The sequence below is a fragment of the Puntigrus tetrazona genome, chromosome 20 (genome assembly GCF_018831695.1).
Source record: "Puntigrus tetrazona isolate hp1 chromosome 20, ASM1883169v1, whole genome shotgun sequence".
Lineage (NCBI taxonomy): Eukaryota > Metazoa > Chordata > Actinopteri > Cypriniformes > Cyprinidae > Puntigrus > Puntigrus tetrazona.
In genome coordinates this window covers 14,996,743-15,015,697 of record NC_056718.1, presented here as the reverse complement: position 1 = coordinate 15,015,697, position 18,955 = coordinate 14,996,743, and the positions used below count along the sequence as shown (strand labels likewise).

Sequence of the window (18,955 nt, the reverse complement as noted above, 5' to 3'; positions counted from 1 at the left end):
AATAATTAATGTTGTCCGTTAACGCCATCTAGTGTTAGAGCTTTGTATGCGTAGTTTACAGTAGTATGAGAACTAAGACTCATTTCCGCGTTTCGGTTCTTTTGAACATTCCTTTTAAAGAGCCGGTTCAAAAGGAACGACGCAGCTAAATTACCTAATTATGTGATTTCGATATAATGCAGACATAATGGATTTTGTTTCATGTGCGTGAATACGAAATAGGCGTTCAAAGAGTCGAATTTGATAGATCGGAGCGAGTTCGCGATGATTCGTGAATCATTCAGACTGATTTTGTTGAGTTTGAATGATTCATGAATCATTCAAACTGAATCATTCAATACAATTCGTTGCGGTGTGTATATATATTCGGTTTCGTGTCAGTAAATTACTTTGTGGTCGGAATAATTTTTTTTTTTAAATCAGAGGAAAAAATGACACTATAAAACAAATGTCTCGACCCTGAAGTAAATAATTTTCATACAGCAGCAGAGTGGTTATGGTGTTCGGAGCTGATCTCAGATCAGCGCTGAGCGTCGCTCGCAGCTCTACACTGACTCCATTTTGTGTGAGGGGCTGTTCGTACAGACGCGACACATTCAGAGGAGAAACACCAGGTAGAGGTGCGTACCTGAGACGGTGCATCTTCACGCTTGCTCGAATTCCGCTCGTAAGCGCTGTATTGTTATAAACGACTGCATTTTGTGCCGCGATTCGGCGGTTAACGAGCGCTCTCTGGATGTGGGTTGTGGCCTCGAGCCATTATTGTTGCAGGAATGCGTAGGTGTTTGACGCTCGCAGAATGACGGCTACGTTATATTACGGTTGTTTTAACTTGTTTGCGGTTGTTTTAAGGAGGATGAGCGGTTGCCGTATTTTCATCGGTCGATTGAACCCCTCTGCTCGAGAGAAGGACGTCGAGCGGTTCTTCAAGGGTTATGGAAAAATCAGGGACATTGACCTAAAAAGAGGCTTCGGATTTGTAGTACGTTTCGCCTTTTCTTGACAACTTAACAACATCGCAATAGCATGCTCTATGCATGTCAGTGCTTCAGCCGCAGTGACTATAATAATAGCGTATGGGCTGCGTTACAAAACCTACTGAGCAGCCTACATAGACAGCGTTATTTGACAGCGTATACCTATGGCGATAGACCATACAAATATATCGTTACAGTATAAACGGTAACACAGACATTTTTACTATTTAAAATAACTTTGTGTTTTGTTTTTATGTCATTTAAACCGCCATTTATTCAATTTGCAAACCTGAGTTTTCAGCAGCCACTAACTATACTACAGTTGTCCCTCTTTAATCCATGTAAAGATTTGGTGTTCAAGAAACATTTCTATGATCGATTTTTGTAGAAACCGTATTTTTTCAGAGTATACTGATGAATAAAAAGTTTAAAAGAATTAAAGAATAATTATATATTGGCTTATATAATATTAGTATTAATATTAATACTAAGAAGTTAAGAAATGTGCTCAAAATAAATATTTTTTTTAATTAAATAAGTAATTCTAAGTTCTAAAAAAAAAAGAAGAAAGAAAAATAACCTGTAGATCAAGAATAGCAGCAATAAAGCTATGTGGTGTGTAAATCTTGAATTGTTTCTTGCAGGAATTTGATGATCCGAGAGATGCAGAAGATGCCGTTTATGAGCTTGATGGGAAAGAGCTCTGCAATGAGAGGTATATTTTTAATCCGTTTCTATTTGTGCATTGCTTTCCTCAACTCATATTGTTTTGAAACGGCTTTAATTCATTCAGTGAGCAGTACAGTAACAAGGGTAAGGAAAAATGTCCTAATGGTGTTTAGGGAGAAGAGAAGATGAACCACGGAGAGACTTATTAGCGGAGACAGACCCATGTATGAGGGATGTTTTGATTGCAGGGTGACCATTGAACATGCCCGTGTCCGTCTGCGTGGGGGCCGAGGCCGTGGTGGTGGCGGCGGAGGACGTTTTCCTGGTCGGTATGCTCGTGGCTCTCAGGACAGCCGAAGGTAGGGGTCAAACTTTGTCAAATGCTCAAAAGTTGGGTTCAGTAAAAAAAAAATTTTTTTTATAGAATTTAATAGCTGACTATGCGTTAATTAGATTAAGACTGGCAAGTACTTTTAAACTGTTACAAAAAATGGATATTACAAATTAATTGTTTTTAGTTTTTTTTAACATTCATCAAAAGATCCCAAAAATGCATCATGGTTTCTGCTAACATGTTAAGCAGCACGGTGTTTTGAGAATTGACGATAACTTGACGTTTAATTGACGTTTCTTGAGCACCACATCAGCATATTAAAATGATTTCTGATGGATCATGAGATAATGATCCTGAAAATTCAGCTTTGCTGAAACAAGAATAATTACATTTGAAAACATATTAAAACTAAAAGCCGTTTTCCCCCCAGTATCACAGATTTTACTGTATTTTTTGCCGTCTTGAAGAGAATGAGAAACGTTTTTAAATCTTTTTGAACAGGTAGGGTCGTGTAAACATTTTAGTCTTATTTTCTGCATGAGAAATAAGTCAATAACTCCGAACGTTACGCCTGTCAGGAATCCTCCACCAATGCGCACGGAGAATCGCCTCATTGTGGAGAATTTGTCGTCGAGAGTCAGCTGGCAGGTGAGCATTCAGTGGTTTCCTATCAAGTTTTGTCGAAGTCAGTCATATTCCCAGTCACTGCAAATGACAAAAAAAATAAGGATTTCCTTCATACATGAATAGAATATGTAGAGTTATGTTAATTTAATTACTTTGACTATCCAGTTACATGTAAATCGATGGCAAAAATTGTCATTCTGAGATTAATGTCGAATTCAAGGTCATGTAATAAATGCTCCATTAGTTGTAGAGAAGAGGAAACGGTAAGGTTAAGTCACTTTGCCTCTGTTTTAACCAATTGTTCACCCCTCTATTTGCCAGCCTGACTGTTGTGTCGTATGGAAGAGCTCGCTAATGGTGGAGTTAACCCCTACAGGGCCCCTCTCTCTGCTTAAGCCACTCCCATTGTGCCCCACGCCTAGTTGACCTCCGCCGATCGCATGAGAGCTCTCTGTGAGTGATGCCCTCTCGCTCTAGACGCAGCGGCTGCCGCTACAAAGCGCAGTTTGTGACGGTGCCGAGCCGAAAGAGAGAGAGAGAGACACAGAGTGAAAGCGAGAGAGAGAGGGGCAGAAAGAGAGCGAGAGAAAAAGAGAAACATACGCAGTCAATCGAGGGGTTCGGTAATTTGAGAGGCTTCGATCGGTATACTCACCCACCCTGCTCTCTGGTGGCCCCGAGGATAAAATCTCCAGGTTATGGCCCCAGCCCGATGGGTACGTTCCCAGGTATTAGTCTATGATCTCTTCCTCGCTGTTCACGCTCAGTGCCCTTGAGGGGACGGCACAAATAGGGTACGGTCGATGGAGGGATGCCCTGTGCTCCACTACACTGTTTACACTTGTGTTTTGGTAAGAATGCATTTGCCATGTAAATGTACATTTTATCTAATGTGGGGCCCTTTTATATGAGCCGCTTCACATATTTCCTCTGCTAGTCTTGTAGCACGGGAGTCCGGGAATGTCGCAGCATTGCAAGCCAAAAGTATCTTTTATTGATGCGCCACCTCTTTTCATTTCGGCCGATAAGACACTGAAGCCTTTGTGCGTACACTACGTTTAGAAGCCAGGGCTGGCCTCGCAAAGCTTTGAATAGAGATTTATAAGAGCGTGAAATGTGGCCGATTCGCTCCTCCGTAACGCGTAGCGATTCAAAGTCGTCCGCTTGGATTTCACTTTTTGCACTCTTTTCTGTTTTATTGTCAATCACTATACGTTTTTGCTGATATGCACGCGCCGAAATTTTGAGGCTCGAGCATGAACTGAGAGATTCTCGGACCCCGGCTTTGATAGTTCATTTATTTTGATACTTCATAAAACGTGTAAAAACCATCATCTCAGTTGCTTGGCTAAGTCAAAATGCTGGTGTACTGTGTGTAGGATTTAAAGGATTTCATGAGACAAGCTGGAGAGGTTACTTTTGCAGATGCCCATCGGCCAAAGCTTAATGAGGGGTGAGCTGGCTGTTTTCTTTCCTGTTACTCTCCCTACAAGTGTTTTGGCAGGAATCTGGATCGCTGCTTTTGTGCTGTTTTGTTTAATAGCTTTATCTTTCTGCAGTGTGGTTGAGTTTGCTTCTCATAGTGATCTAAAAAATGCCCTGGAGAAGCTGTCTGGGAAGGAGATCAATGGTAGGAAAATCAAACTTGTTGAGGCGTCCAGGAAAAAGTGAGTTATTATTGTTTTCAGCTGTCTGTTATTGTTTAACATTCATAAGTTTTATATGTATTATTTATGCCGTAAATATGATATATGTGACCGTGGACCACAGAACGAAATTTTAAGATTTATACAAACCAGAAATGTGAATAAAGAAGCTTTCCATTGATGTATGGTGTGTTAGCATTGTTTGAATGTATAATGCAGATAAAATGTTTGGGCTTACATTTTTAATTTTTTTTGAAAGAAATTAATGCTCAAATTTTACTGATGAGGTAATACATATTTGATCTACAGAGGATGCATTATATTGATCAGAAGTAACAATAATGTTACAAATGTTATAAATTCAATTTTTTTTACTTTCTACTCATCGAAATTAATAAATAAATAAACCATGCAGCACAATTAGTGTCAGCCTTGACAAGAAATAAGATCCCAAACATCAAATCAGCATGTTAGATTGATTTCTGAAGGATTATGTGACACTGAAGACAATATTTTTATAATATATAAATATATTTTAATAAAATATTTACGTACGAGATGTCTTTAAAAACATTTTAAAAAATGAATTATCTGTAAAATTTAGATTAACTGATTGATTGATTTTTTATTTATTTTTTTTGTTCTTGTCATATAGATCCAGAACTCGGTCTCGTTCAAACAGCTCATCCCGTTCTCGTTCCCGAGGGCGCTCGACGTCCCGTTCTCGTAGCCGCTCCCATTCCCACAGCCCCAAATCACATAACCGTTCCAGAAGCCGGTCGCGTTCGGCCAGCGCTTCTCCCGTGCGGCCCAAAGAAGCTCCACGTGCTGAATCAGCATCGCCGCCGGCCCCGGCTCAGCGCCCCCCACCGTCCCGCTCCCCGTCCGCTGACAGCCGTCACTAGCCTCCCCTAACCCTGTGTGCTGAGAGATGCGTCTGCGTTCAAACGCTGCAAGAGGCTGATGAAGTTAGCAATATTGTCCCATCTTTGGTCAGTTTAGGTCCTGTAAGTGAAGGGACAGCCTCTCCACACGCCAGGAGTTTCACAGCACGGGCTCTGTTGCTAGTTTAAAGGCATTTGATCAGGAGAGTCACATTAAATCAGGAATATACTGCTGTTTGGGGTGGGATTTTTTTTGTTCATGTCTAAAATGGGTATGTGGTCGTTATTTTTATCATATACAGAGTGAGGTTTGATTGATGTCGAGAGTCTTTAATTGTATAAATATATTTATGGACGAGTCGGTAAATGTGATTTGTTTTCGAGTAGCGCGACCTTAAGATGTGCGTTGAATACTGAATTAGGGTTTTAAGAATAATTAATAGTATGATTCATGACATGAAGACGAGAAAAAGTGAAAGGCTGAGAAGAATACGAATTTCAAGTGCAAGAACTGCCACACAAAATGAGGAGCGAGGCCAGTACAGCCATTTCATATCCTACATATAAAGTAAAATGAAGTTTCTAATGCTTTACAGGTCTTTCAGTGTTTTATGGAACAGCCTGTGCCGTTCGGGCCAGCTAACTGTTTATTTTTGTTACTTCATGAATACACAGTATGTTTGTATTGTGGATGCTTGAATTATAATTAAAGAATCGTCCAAGTTCCCTCCACACTGCATGATATACACCCTATTCATATGTATGTACTTAATTTGTCATTGTGGATACACCATTTGAATGTTGCATTAGTTTGTAGGAGTGAATTATGCTTTTTTGCAATACAGCTTTTGTTAAACAAAACAGGATATGATTTTAACGTCATTTCTGATGCGTCGTGTATTCCGGTTTTATGTAAAAAATCAGGTTTTGTCTGGATATGTTTTGATGCACGTGTTACTTTTCCGTACCACGGTACAAATATTACACATGACAATGTTTTTGAACATTTATAAAGTTTGTGTAGCGCTGTCAAAAAGGAATAAATTACTGAAAAACCGTTAGTGATGAGGTCAGTCATTTTCCAAAATAAAAATCGCGTAACGTGAAACAGTAATGACAACATTACAGTACATGCTTAAATATGTACAGTTAGAACATTATACATACATTTACTCAGATAATCAGTGTTCCAAATAAGGTTTGTTAAGGATGAGTCTTATTGAATGCAACTGCTTTTTCAGTAGCATTAAAACATGTCTTTTTACTGTATTTTATAAAACTATTTGACGTGTTTCTAAGCCGTAAAAAAGTAACAATACAGTTAACCATTTTTAACATAATCTAAACTGTTTAACATCATGCACGTTTTTCAAGCAGGATCGATAAAACGTGTTGTATATTGTTCATTCCCCATGGCGCCAGCATGCACGTACTTTTGCCCCAAATTCCTTGAGTCCATTTTCAGCTTTCTAGAGGATCCCCTCAGATGTCCCTTTTAGAGGGCCCATTATTTTCTTCAGCTGCTCTTTCCACGGCTGCGTACTCTGGTGGTTCTTTGTTAAAAAATGTAAATACTTATTGAAAAAAATTTAAACGTATAAATATTTCTTGAGGTTGTTAAGTAAATGGAATTTTAGAAATTACTAGTCCAATAGTAATAGTAAAAATGTGCTGAAATTTAGTGATGCTCAGGCCATCCAAGATAAGTCGGGTCTTCATCAGAGCCGATGTAGAGAATTTTAGCATCTATTGTTCATCATAAGAGTCAAAACAACTAATAATAAAAAAAAGAGTCACAGTAATGCGACTCCAGTTATAATAATAAAATTAATCTGTTCTTTACGGATTAAATTTTTTACAAATGCACAGCTTTTCACTTTGATAAAACATGTTGATTACTTCTGGATTATTATGATCGTTTTATCTGCTGTTTTGACTCTTATTCTGACGGCACCCGTTCACTGCAGAAGATACCCATCAGTGAGCAAGTGACGTATTGCTAAATTTCTCCAAACCTGTTCTGATGAATAAAAAAACTCTACATCTCGGATTGCCTGTGGATGAGTAAATTTCATAACAGTTTATAGAACTCATGTACCTATTTGGGATGGTCTCAGTCTCTGATGGCATCTGAACAAGACTATCAAGATAAGGGCCTCGACTATCTGGAATACAATGTAGATGACGGGAAAGAAATACAGCTGACCAATGAGCTCAGGAGAGAAGGCCAGCTTCAGGATTGTGGTACACAGCTGTATGTTCTGACATCCCACCTCCATAGAAACAGTGCGTCTGCAACTGAGGACCAAAGGACAAACGTGAACATGATACTGAGGAAAACTGCCCTGTGACCGAACAATAAATCAATCTGGCTGATTCTCTTTGAAATGGATTTGCATCTCGGCCAGAAATGTAACAATTCCATACGGTGGACATACATACGGCGCATTCATGCTGAACAGGGTGGACAGGATATATCCACATATGAATCCAGTAAGTGGCATCAAAGCAGCAATGGCTATAATTTGAGGAGATAGCGCTGTGAACATTTTTCCTCCATTAGATATACCGGCGAGAACACCGATGACAACACATGAGATCAGCAACAGCGCCAACCCAACCTACAAAACCAACAGGAACTTGCTTAGAATTGTTGATCGTTTATCTGTTCCAGACGACAAGTTGAAGTTCTCCTTTACTCAGTGCTAAAGTCACGTTTATCAAACTGTTGAATGAAAGCAGTATCACACGCTCTACATGAATGAACACACACCTTGGTGATGGTCTTGGAATACTGGGGCACTTTGTAGTTGATCAGGATCCCGATACCGCAGGGCACCAGGATCATAATCAGGGCAATAGTGATGTTAGTGAATGGAACAAACTGTGAGAAACCCTGGCTGTACACGTAGAGCAACAGGGGCATCATTCCCAATGCCAGTGCCGTGGAACAAGCAGTCATTAAAATACTGAGAAAAGAATGGATAACGTTAAAAATAAGAGATACTTTGCGCAACCATATTGTTGAAAAGATGGCAAAACAATACTGATTAATGAATTAGTGGTTTTTATTTATTATGAATGTAGTTAATCTATTAAAGGAATAGTTCACCCTGAAAATTCTGTCATCATTTAGTCACCCTCAAGTAGTTTCAAACCTGTATGAACTTCTTTGTACTGCCGAACAAAAGGGAAGATGTTTCAAGAAAGTTTGACAGAACGTTCATTTTTGGGTGAACTATTCCTTTAACATATTATATTAATGCACACAAAGACATGCACATTTGTACTTTTCCAGTGATGTTCAGAGAGAGAATTAGAGACTATTTAGGATAAATAGAATAAATCTGGAGTGTCATCAGTGTTATTCAAGTTGCCATTACTACCATACGTCATTATTATATGTAATGTAATGTATTGTATGTATTATTCATAGCATGCAAATTTATTTTAATTTCTCAAAAAGGAACTAAATGAGCATTAACTATGGTAAATAATGAGTAGAAATACTGTATAGTTTTAACAAATCGAACAGAAATTCCAAACACCACAGGGAACCCGATATAGGGGATGAAAACATTTGGGCTTGTACATCTGTCATTGCCTCAGAAGGCAATCATTTAAAGGAAATCCATAGATGTTGCAACAAATAACCTCAGTTAGCCGAAGCTCATCTTTATTTCTGCAGTCCGCTATAAAACAGTGTTTATTTTTTTTAAAAATTACCTGAGGTTCATGTCTCCCTCGAGGGCGAGAGCAAAGATGTTGGAGAGGTTTCCTCCCGGGCAGCACCCACAAATTAACACAGATAAGCTCTCCATAGGATTCAGCTGGAAGAGCTTTGCGAAGCAGAAGCCTGTGAGGGGCATTATTCCATATTGAGCCCCGACTGCAATTGCCACTCCTTTGGGTCTGATGAGATAACTCCTGATCTTTGAGATTTCCATTGTGCATCCAAGAGACACCATTGTTATAAAAAGAATAACAATTAACGCCCAGCGAATAACATTGTCCGCATTCTCGTTGAATGCAGAGTCTTTTGAGGTGGTGATGTTCAGCTCCCTTTCAAAGCTTGAAAAGTTGGATTTGACGGTTACGTTTGCAGTGACCCCCATTTTTGAAGATGTAGATGTGTTTAAATGTTTTCATAAACTGTAAGATAGAAGTGAGAGAGTTACGTAGTAAAACGCTTATGTAATAAACAATAACATCAAGTGGTTACATTTAGCAAAGTTGTTTTGTTTTTGTAGAAGGACAAACCTCAAGCTTACCTTTGACTCATGCAGTTCTTCGGTGACTGCGTGGGATCTTCTCAGAAAGCTAGAGTAAGCCAGTCAGAGAAAAATAGTGGTTTCCTATCTGTCCTCTAATCTGGTGCAGTCTTTTTTTTCCCAACCCATTTGTCTGTTAACTCCTTGAGGGCTGAGAAATGTATTATTTTGTCACATTTGCCTTTAATATCACAGTGTAGTCATTTCTGAACGCAGGCTGTTGTAATTGTGCTTCAGCTGTTTCTCACGTAGCTGTTACAAACAAAACGATAATTGAACATTTTCAATTGAAACATTTTAAAAGCACACTTTAACATAAATTAAGACTTTTTTCCTACATGAGCTCTCGTGTATTTGTTCTACACTAAGAAACTGAATAATCTGTGTATATGTTCTTATGTATTACAACCACTGGTATAAGTCTAACGATATGGAATGCAGATTGATGATTTCCTTTATAAGTTGAAAAGTAGAAATATGTTGTAGGTGTAGTATTCTTTTGCCAAGTTTCAAAGCTGAATTTTTTGCAAGGCTGTGATTCTCGTCTTCTTTGCAACACACTGTCTGTAACCACATCCTACATAACGCAGCACTTAGCCGACATGCCAGTAAAAGACACAAAATACAATAACATGATAGAATCAATTCATCTAAAAACCAAGTATTTCCAATAATTCAGTCAGCATCTAACAACTGGTGTTTTGATGTAAGCTTGCTCTTTCTGGGCAAAAGGCTGGTAGGTAATTCAATCTCAGCATGATTTCAGAGTTGCTACACTCTAAACACAATTTAGTTTCAACACAAAGGCTGAGCAAATATCAGACAGGACACATGTTGGGTTAATTTACCCAGAAAATTGGGTTGTTTTTCCAACAAGACAAAAGATCCAGTTTCGGGGGGGGGGAGTGGTAAAAAATGCTAATGTATTAAATGTAATGAAAGTTGTATCAAATCTGAGCACTTTATATTCTTCATATAAGCAGGAATGACAAATTTTTATTGTATTATATTATTTTACATTAACAGCGCTACTAATTAATCAAGAACGGTTATACATTTTAATTCATTATTAAATAAATAACACTGTTTTCAACAAGTGTGGATTAATCTTTTTTTTAAACGTCTTGCTTTCATAAAGCATAATTATACTGCCATCTAGTGTTGGATATTTCATACACTATAAACATTATATGTATTTGAAACAGAAAAAGATCTCAAAAGTGACACTATACTTGTGCATATGGTATAATGCAATTATGCCTGTTATGAATTATGCCTGTCATTTTTTTTAAATACTTGCTAGTTTTCGTCCAACATAACAGTACTTATTATGCACTTTTATGACAGAAAGCTTATTTTTGTATTTTATTGATATAACGTGTGCATTTACACACATACACTGGCACTGCATTTTGTTCAGAGAGGGAACAGGGTGGGAGATTTTAATCCTGCAGTGAACCAGAGCCCCCCTGAGGAGGTATGGGGGAAGGGTGCTGGTGGGTCACACAGATTGTCTGAGCTCATATGCGAGCTGCCACATACACAAAGCTGCTTTTTAGGGCGGTTACCCTTCATCCCGGCTTCAGTCTCCTGTAGTTTCCTTCTCCACAGCCACCGCGAGTGTTTAGAAAACACAGCTGAAAGTGCAAAAATGCATCATTACTAATAGAGCGAGCATCGTGAGAATGACTTGCAAGGAGTTTTGCCCTTAGGACGATCTTTGACTGTACAGCTTACAAAGTCTCCATCTTCATTTTAAAAGGGAATAATTGAATGCAGCATCATGAGCAAACACGTCAGTTTATAAACATGTAATAATGGATTTTATCACAGCAGAAAATTGTTCGGTGTCTTTTAAGAAATGCGTAAGAATGAAGAGAACGGGTGAGTGACAGTATTTGTGTGTTTGCACGAGTCCCCCTGTTTGGTACTCTGACCTTGTGGGGGAGTGAACACAACTATGTACTTGTTTTTACCCTTTTACTGATCCAGCAGCTCATATAATCCACTGTTTAAGCTCCTTATCTGTAGCACTATTTTGAGGAAAGAGCGAAAAAATATACTATCTGTCTTGCTTTTAGGAAAAATGACAGTTGAGCTTTATTGACTGTTAATTTATAGCCTCTACAGAAAATAATTAGCCCTTTGCTAATAGCAATATTTTATCGATAAATCTGATCAATTCTAAGATATATTGCCCTTTTTTCTCTCATTAAACAAAGTAAAAAAAAAAAATTATTGTCAACAAATGTATTTTATATGTCACACTATTAATAATGTTTAGACATTTGCCGTTATATTTTAACTTTTTTTGTTTTAACTATTTCAATTTTAAATAAAAAAGATATTCAGTCATAACAGCAAAAATAATGTTGTTACTTTTTTGATTTTGTAATTATTTTTTTTCCCATATATTTTCTGGCCATGTAGTTGATATTTACCCACTTTTCTTTTTCTTTCTTTTTAAAATCTATTTTCTATAATGATTCGCTTAAGAAAAAAAGAGAGATAAATTTATGTTTTTTTACAACTTGCTTTAAGTATCTAAAGTGTATTAATAGAAATCAAAATGTAATTATTATTTCAGAAGGCCAGTCTAACTAAATAAGTGTGTAGCAATTACGCTTATTTAGAAGTTGTTTTGTTGTAGCTCTAAACTGTAACCCCTATTTATATACTTAGTAGCATATATGCCTTTGTTTTGCATTATTGATCTAAAACCAAAAATAAAGTACGAATATTAACAACGCTTTAAATATTTATAGCGTAGTATTACTCACAAATATTTGTATCATTAGTAATCACCATATTAGTCACAAACAGCGTTGAGCACTTTCCACGTGTCTTGCGTGTAGAGCGACAAAAAATAAACTACAATTACCATGAAGCGTTCTCATTAAAAGGGCTTCCCTTCAACGAAAAGTAGAGACGCAACTACAAAATGCCGACTGGGTGTTGTAGTTGTACAAAATAGTTTCTACGCTAACATCGACCGAACAAATAGTTCTAAAAAACGACAAATCCCATAACGCTTTGCGCCGCAATCTCAGGCGTGACGCGCTACGGTAAATGTCCGTGTGTAGGCGAGTCACGTGTGGAAGAGTCCGTTGATCTCGTTTCGTGTAAGCAGTGAATCTCTCCTGTTTGTTCATTTGATTTGGGCCCCATTTCATGTTGTTTTCAAAACAACATTTCGTGTAAATTCATCTATCTTCGCTGAAGAATGAGCGACAACGATGATATCGAGGTCGATAGTGATGTGAGTATAGTTATTTGTGTTTGTACTCTGCATGTATGAGAATGAAACCTCTTGTATTTTCGATACTTGAGCCTCAATACGAGGCTAGCCTGTTAGCTAGTTAGCCATCCTAGCGTTTGAAATCATTTTCCAGCCAGTTTACTAAGAATATCAAGCCACATGAGCAATAACCCACGGGGGTCGAGTTTATACTCGTCTCCGTGTATTTACATTTGCGATTCTGTGTAGTAAAACAGTGCATTGCATCCATCAATAGCCAGTTAAGTATCTCTCTTACAGCTGTAGCTACAATTGTACTTTTCTGTTCTGTTTTCTTACAGGAAGAATCACCGAGATATCACTCTGTGGTGCGTAATAAGCGGAGCAATTAATCCAGTTTAGCCTTTAATGCCGAAAATTGCTTCTCTTTTTGAGATTAGCTACAATTTATTTCCGGGTAGGTACTGAACGGCCGTAACTAATTTGCATCGGTGGACGACAAAACAAGATAGAATCAAGCCCAAAAGGGGGTAGATGTGGTGGACGGAACGAGCACACGGCCCGCTTGTTTTGAGTCGGTTCAGGGAGCTCGGTGCTCGACAGCAGGGCACTTGCTGCAGGAGGAAGGGAGGGACGGATAGACGTGACAGAGCCGCATCTACGCTGCGAGCGCGCGACGCGATGAGCTAGAACGCTCGCGTCATAATCAGCGAACGGATTCTCTTCTGTCGAGCGTTCTAGTGCGTCGCGACGCTTGCGGTGGATATTGCGCATTAGTCGGACGACGTTAACACGACGGCAGGGTTTCACTTATATTATTTGCATTTCAACCCAATGAGCTCTTGATTTTGTTAGATTAGACTGTGTATGAATAAATAAGCAACATTAAATATTAATCCTGAACCTATGGAACACCCCCCCCCTTTTCAGTTTTCAAAGTCATTTCGTTGCGCCTTACAAAGCGTTAATACACAGATAGAACAGTGATAGGAACGTATATTAAAATAAAAATGGCACGCACGTATGTATACATATAAACACCTGTGTGTGTGTGTGTGTGTGTGTATAGAAAAAGAAACTGAAACGTGCATGTGTGAACTAAATGGATTTTTAATGCCCAAAATAAACACAGTTGTTTATTTACCGTCATTTTACCATCATATTGTGCAAAATCAGTTTTTTTATGGTGCAAAAATACATTTTTGAAATGCAAAATAAGAAATGATGCCATGAAGTTATATTAAAGTCGAGCAGATTTCGAACAAGATGAGTTTTTTTTTAATTAAAATATAATTTTGAGTAAAATTTCCAGTCTGGGCAGTGAGGTTTCAAGGCAGTTGATTTCTTAAGCTTTCACACCTTACATTACTCATGCGTTGTGATGGTCCTTTTATTAAGGCATAATGCTTTTTGTTTTTGCCATTACACATCACAATAACCTATAGACCAAAACAAGTGTGTGAATATAGTGTATATGTATATATATATATATATATATATATATATATATATATATATATATATATATATATATATAACATTTAAAGTGTCAACACAAGGCTCATCTGTACCCATTTTCTGCGTAGGACTTTTAAAATACCTTGCGTAGCCCTAACCCGTTTGCTCAGCTTGTAGTTTGGATGCTCTGTTTAAATATAAAACGGGTTTATTTGTAGACCCCTTCACACCCTACATTAAAACTGAGACTAGATCATTGACCTCTGCAGTACTGTAGTGTAATTTGCTAGCCATTTTTTGAATTCCCTAGACATCTTTTGATGTTAAAGGGATAGACATCTGTCGTCATTTACTCACATTCATGTCGTTCCAAACCTCCATGGCTGAAAAAAGGCAGCTATCACTTAAATTAGTTACTGGTCAGTGAAAGGTGTGTCGATTGGGTTCATAGAAAGATGTTTAAAATAGCACTCATCACAAAGCAGGCTTGTTTTTACTAGCCTTGAGTTTTCATTGGACAGACTGGAGACACAAGGTCTGCAACGTCCCCAAAGTCCTGTTTATCTCCCCTTTCTTTTTGTGCTGGGAGGAAATAGTTTTTTTTATCAGGATGTTGAGATCATAAGACAGGAGAAGTGCACGTTGTAGACCGTATTCTGAGAAGCCTTCCTCAGCCAAAGGACTTGTCATTTTGCTTTTTAAAATGTCATTTATACTCCTTCATACCTTTTAATTTCGTGGAGACATTGTACTTTTAATGACAGAATTGTGGAGAAACCACATGGATGGTATTCACTGTACTTGAGTGCAGGAGAATGGCCCTTGACGTGTTGAGCACTTGGCCACCTCACGTGCATGTAACTCAATCCTGAAGTTGGCAATGTACCGCGTAACAATTTAGACATTAGACAGACAGCCCGGATCTGCCAGTAACACTATGGCCACACCTCGTACTTCCAGGTGGCACAAAGACACTGGAATGTCTTTGTGCTGCCCGATGGATAACTGCTTTCGCTTTGCTTCTTTTTCCACGGAATGCAAAAGAGGCACTTGTTAATGAGTCACTGGATTCGAAACAGGTTTTACAGCTGTGCTTTTATGTAATAACAGTGTCTTGGCCAAGCCCAGTGACATTGGACTCCAGTGGCCATGTTGTTTTCTCAGAGCAACAGTCTTAGGGTACTAAAATGAGACCCGATGGAGAGACTTTTTGAGGGATAGTACAATTGCAGTCTTTGTCCTATAAAAGCAGATCAATTAATTTTAAGTTAACTGAAAGGAAATCCTAAAAAAAAGTATCCTAAATATGTTCTGACCAATATAGCCCAGAAGAATATGCTGTAAAACTACACTCTTTATGCAACTGGTCTCCATTACATTTGTCATGATCACTTAGGGATGCAACGATACGATCCAGTTTGTAATGGTTTATTAGTCAAGCTATAAATGTTTCTTTGTAACACTATAAGGCAATGGCACCATGATCGGCGAAAAAGGCTGAAGCCACTGTGATTCTTTCGTTGCAGGCAGACAAACGGGCACATCACAATGCGCTGGAGCGCAAACGTAGGGACCACATCAAAGACAGCTTTCACAGCCTTCGGGATTCCGTTCCCGCCTTGCAAGGGGAAAAGGTTGGTGAATGTCACTGGTAAAAACCATGAGAAGCGTAACTAGTCATAAAGGATGATTGTTCTGTGTGCTTTTTGTTAATGCAATGTGCTGTTACACTGAATATGTTTGTTTAATGCGATGACTTTAAATGTTATCATGAGATGATTAGCATGGGATTTCCATATCGAGGTGTGAATGAAAAGCATTATGAGAATTGGGAGCAGAGTAGGGCCAGACTGATTGATGTGATCCTGGTACAGGCGTGGTGCCAGGAAGCCATTACAAGAGGAAATGCGGTTTCTCCTTCCTCTTGTTTCTTATCGGAAGTAGAGGGCTTAAGAATGTAGTAGTAATAATTTTGTACCTTTGTGATAGAGCTTTATTTTTAGGCACATGACTACGAATGTACAATATATTGGTGGTTATTGGTTGATATCTATAAAAGCATGATTACAAATCGAATAATGCTGTTAAATGTCATCTTTGGCGAGTCTGGTTTAGTATAGGCTATTTATTTGTATACTGTAAGTTTTTAATGTTGTGATGCAAGTGTTGTTTGTTTTTTGAATATTTTGAATTGAATGTTTAAAATTTAGTTTTATAGTTAATTTTTGACGGATTTTCAGCTAATTATTGGTTATAGGTCGTAGCATGAACTTTTTTCAGTGTCGTCTAGAATTTTGTGTAGCTAGTAAAATCCGTTTAATTTGTGTTTTCATTAAGGGATTGTTGAACCCAAATTATGCTTCACTTTTTACATGTGCGTGAGGAACAGCATACAGTTCGCGTGACATGAATTTCATCATCAGAATAGTATGCGCACAACCGGCTTTTTGTAACCGCATGTGCTTTGTACGCATAAATTTGTTTTACAGTAATCGGTTGTTCCACAAGGTGGCGATATTGTCACAGGCCGATGTTTCATAGTAGAAAATGAAACTAAAGAGACGGGACAAGAGGGAATGGGATAGCCCAATCATGAATTATGGGGAAAGGTGGAGCAGAATCTGGACATGGATGAAGTTTCATAAAGCATGTGCTGACCGCCTGTGTTCGCACACATCAAATGGCGTATACTTTGAAATATTCGACTGCGCTCCTACGCTAACGTACTTGTACAAAAACGAAGCATACTTTGGGCTTGAGGATTTGTTTGGGTTCATATGTGTGCAATGTAACTGCATTCCTTGCGTCAAATTCTAGTTTTTCATTTGTTGCTGACAGCAATCTATCAAACAGGCATCCCGAGCTCAAATCCTAGACAAAGCCACAGAGTACATCCAGTACATGCGACGGAAAAACCACACACACCAGCAGGACATCGACGACCTGAAGAGGCAGAACGCTCTGCTGGAGCAGCAAGGTGGGCGTCGCTGTAACCTCACTTTTGTCATCTGGGCATGCCGATCCAAGTCTGATTTGACTGTTGTGCCTCATTCAACGTCTTCTGCGTTTCGTTTCCAGTACGGGCACTGGAGAAAGTCAAGGGGACCACACAGCTGCAGGCCAACTACTCCTCTTCAGACAGCAGCCTGTACACCAACCCCAAGGGCAGCGCTGTATCGGCCTTCGACGGTGGTTCCGACTCGAGCTCGGAGTCCGAGCCGGAGGAACAGCGTTCCCGGAAGAAGCCCCGTGGAGAGGACAGCTAAACATCGGATCCTCGGCCCGCTCCACAAAGTTCTCCTCTGAGGGGAGGGAGAGTTACAGCAATGGTCTGTTTCTTGTTGTTTTTTGTGTACCTCAATTGCCCCAAACCTCCTTGATCAATCTCTTTCAGTGAATGTCAACCCTCGATTCCTCGCCTGAAGAAACCTCCGCCAGGTTTACAAGAGAGAGGGACGTCTGTTACGGGAAGAACACTCACAGAAAACACGGCTTGTTTTTACTCTCCCTCCCTCTCTGTTCGTCCATCTTGCGTCCTGGCACACGCAACAACAAACGATGATTTAAACCCAAAATGAGGCAGCTTTGCAACTTAAGGACTTGATGCTTTGTTTTTGTTTTTTTTGTACCCTTGTCTGCAATCCCTCCAGGTGGATATACAAAGGGTTGATTGAGGCGTACAGCTCCTAGCACTGCTAAAATATAATTTTTTTTTTTGTTGAATATCTTAAAGCCTGCTTAGAACTTACCCTTAGCTGAATTGTCCCGAGTGGTTTGCCTTTCTAAATATATTTGTTACTTTTCCATAAAGGAATGTTTTTGAAGCATCTATCAATGTACCCCTTGTTAGACCTATGGGATGAGAGATACGTTTTGACGTTATCGATAAAGTCCCTTATTTAAAAAATACAAAAAAACAAAAAAAAATGCTTTATGGGAAGGCTGCTGAGCTTGTGTTGTATTTGTTGTTTTAGCCTGATGTAGTAAAGTTTACAGGTCGGGGAAAAAAAAAAAGAGATTTTCATTTAAAGGGGATAAAAAAAAAAAAAAAGTGATAAAGCATATATTTTGCATCTGTCATCTGAGCCTCCCAAACATGTATTTTATGTATTTCACTCCATATTGGGAATATAAACGTTCCAAATGATGTTTCCCCCCACAAAGCTAGTCAATATCGAAAGAGTAGATTCATGTCGTGACTTTTAAAGGTAAATGTTCTAAATGTTCATCGGAAATTTGACCGCTGCACACCACAAAAGTTGCATTTTGAGTGTCTAGGAGACATGAGTGTGTGCGTGTATCTTTTATCATATTTTCCACTTAGTACATTAGTAAACTGAGTAGGTCTTTCTTTGTCTGATTCCATTCCATGGAAATTACAGGTATGTTGTACATACTGCCAACAGTTGTCTTGCAAGTTGAGGCCTACCTTTACAATGAGAATATAAATAAAACTATTTTATCCTTTACATATGATGCGTGGTTCTATCTTTTTGACTCTTTGGTCCTAACTGTCCACATTACAAATTGATGTCTGTAGAACTGTCTTTTTTATATATATATAAATGTGTGTGTGTGTGTATATATATATATATATAATTAGTTGCTTGCAATTTCTACCAGATTAAATCTTTTAGAGTTTATATGTTAGCATATTAATAAAATGCAATCTGTGTGCATTTTTATGAATTACCTTTTCAGGTCCAAAAATTACACTTAAAAAAAAAACATTAGTTGTTCAGTGAGTGAATAAAAAAATATTTAATGCCTTTGTCTTATTTTAAATATAAAGTTTTCACAAAGACCCCTTTGGCCTGGCTTCCTAACTGGGGGGAAAACTGAACTGGTTAC

The 18,955-nt window shown here is 38.5% G+C and overlaps 3 protein-coding genes across 11 annotated transcripts; 2 read left to right on the top strand and 1 right to left on the bottom strand.

Annotated features, from left to right (window-relative positions):
- The first annotated feature begins 428 nt into the window (after positions 1–428).
- Positions 429–6,198, top strand: srsf5b (serine and arginine rich splicing factor 5b). Its single transcript, XM_043219410.1, has 8 exons — positions 429–620; positions 853–982; positions 1,622–1,692; positions 1,895–2,005; positions 2,559–2,628; positions 3,987–4,060; positions 4,167–4,274; positions 4,909–6,198. The coding sequence occupies exons 2-8, from the start codon at positions 857–859 to the stop codon at positions 5,156–5,158; spliced, it is 810 nt and encodes a 269-aa protein (XP_043075345.1). The 5' UTR covers positions 429–620; positions 853–856; the 3' UTR covers positions 5,159–6,198.
- Positions 6,132–12,288, bottom strand: slc10a1 (solute carrier family 10 member 1). Of its 6 annotated transcripts, none has more exons than XM_043219406.1 (8): positions 12,189–12,288; positions 10,977–11,045; positions 9,409–9,660; positions 8,864–9,289; positions 7,911–8,106; positions 7,580–7,758; positions 7,236–7,435; positions 6,132–6,690 (listed from the first exon to the last, which is right to left on the bottom strand). In XM_043219406.1, the coding sequence occupies exons 4-8, from the start codon at positions 9,250–9,252 to the stop codon at positions 6,620–6,622; spliced, it is 1,035 nt and encodes a 344-aa protein (XP_043075341.1). In that variant the 5' UTR covers positions 9,253–9,289; positions 9,409–9,660; positions 10,977–11,045; positions 12,189–12,288; the 3' UTR covers positions 6,132–6,619. The 6 variants fall into 6 exon arrangements, 5 of the variants coding, with proteins under 5 accessions (XP_043075341.1, XP_043075342.1, XP_043075344.1 ...); XM_043219407.1 differs by having other exon boundaries at positions 9,409–9,559; XM_043219409.1 differs by having other exon boundaries at positions 9,409–9,457.
- A 207-nt stretch (positions 12,289–12,495) lies between these two features.
- On the top strand, positions 12,496–18,573 carry max (myc associated factor X). Of its 4 annotated transcripts, none has more exons than XM_043218913.1 (5): positions 12,496–12,667; positions 12,988–13,014; positions 15,631–15,738; positions 16,958–17,081; positions 17,183–18,573. In XM_043218913.1, exons 1-5 carry the CDS (start codon positions 12,632–12,634, stop codon positions 17,368–17,370), a joined length of 483 nt encoding a protein of 160 aa, XP_043074848.1. In that variant the 5' UTR covers positions 12,496–12,631; the 3' UTR covers positions 17,371–18,573. The 4 variants fall into 4 exon arrangements, with proteins under 4 accessions (XP_043074848.1, XP_043074847.1, XP_043074851.1 ...); XM_043218912.1 differs by having other exon boundaries at positions 16,943–17,081; XM_043218916.1 differs by lacking the exon at positions 12,988–13,014 and having other exon boundaries at positions 12,498–12,667.
- The last annotated feature ends 382 nt before the right edge of the window (positions 18,574–18,955 follow it).